At 29.4% G+C, this 841-nt stretch overlaps 1 protein-coding gene across 1 annotated transcript; it reads right to left on the reverse strand.

The window, feature by feature from the left end:
- Window positions 1-7: 7 nt before the first annotated feature.
- LOC126910148 (acetylcholine receptor subunit alpha-like 1) lies at window positions 8-832 on the reverse strand (the record flags this gene model as incomplete). The annotated part of the gene is made up of 2 exons (XM_050692532.1): window positions 372-832; window positions 8-44 (listed from the first exon to the last, which is right to left on the reverse strand). Coding segments are annotated over exons 1-2 (498 nt in total), but the record flags the coding sequence as incomplete, so codon positions are not given.
- Between the last annotated feature and the right edge of the window lie 9 nt (window positions 833-841).

Here is an 841-nt window from a genome sequence, read left to right on the forward strand (position 1 = left end):
ACATCTTTACAACCCACGGTTTCATTTTGTGTGTAACAGGCGATCTAATAAAAAGTTTAAATATTTAATTCAGAAGCTATTAAAAAAAAAACTAATAAGCCAATTTTATAATTTTTTGGAGAAAGAAAATATAGCTTAAAAAATTCAATTGTGAAAATAAAGTATGGAAATAATGTAAATCAACACTTTTGAAATGCAAAAACCATTTTTTTAAAAACAATAATTGTAAAACTGAACGGTTTTATTCTGATCAACAACTGAAAACAATATTCTTTATGCAAATACAAATTAGGCAAAATCTTATCATTGTGATTTATTAGCTTATAAAAAAGGTTAAGAATTATATTTTTAATTATTACAGAAATTAATACCTGAAATTCACATTTAACACGGCAACCGTTACAAAAACAGACAATGTGACCAGTACCATGGTGAACAGTAAATATTTACCCAAAAGTGGCACAGTGAGTGATGTGGGTGGTATAATTTCAACTAATAGGAGAAAGAACACAGTCAGTGATAGTAGAATAGATATACATAGCGATACCTTCTCTCCTGATTCAGATGGTAAGTAAAACACTAGTACAGATAAAAATGAAATACCAACGCAAGGTATAATCAAGTTGACTGTATAAAATAATGTTTTTCGCCTTAGCGTGATGTTGAAATAGATATCTAAATAAGGTTCTTCACAACAGGAATAATACTTCTCATGACGAACAGCTGGTACTCCCATGATATCCCATTCTACTGATAAATAATAATCCTGCAGATCAATACCCATTTCAATTTCATCTGAATCTGGAGCTTGCGATATGTGTCTTAAATCCATCTAAAAAAA

Source organism: Daktulosphaira vitifoliae, unplaced genomic scaffold, assembly GCF_025091365.1.
Source record: "Daktulosphaira vitifoliae isolate Bord-2020 unplaced genomic scaffold, ASM2509136v1 Scaffold_5090, whole genome shotgun sequence".
Classification (NCBI taxonomy): domain Eukaryota; kingdom Metazoa; phylum Arthropoda; class Insecta; order Hemiptera; family Phylloxeridae; genus Daktulosphaira; species Daktulosphaira vitifoliae.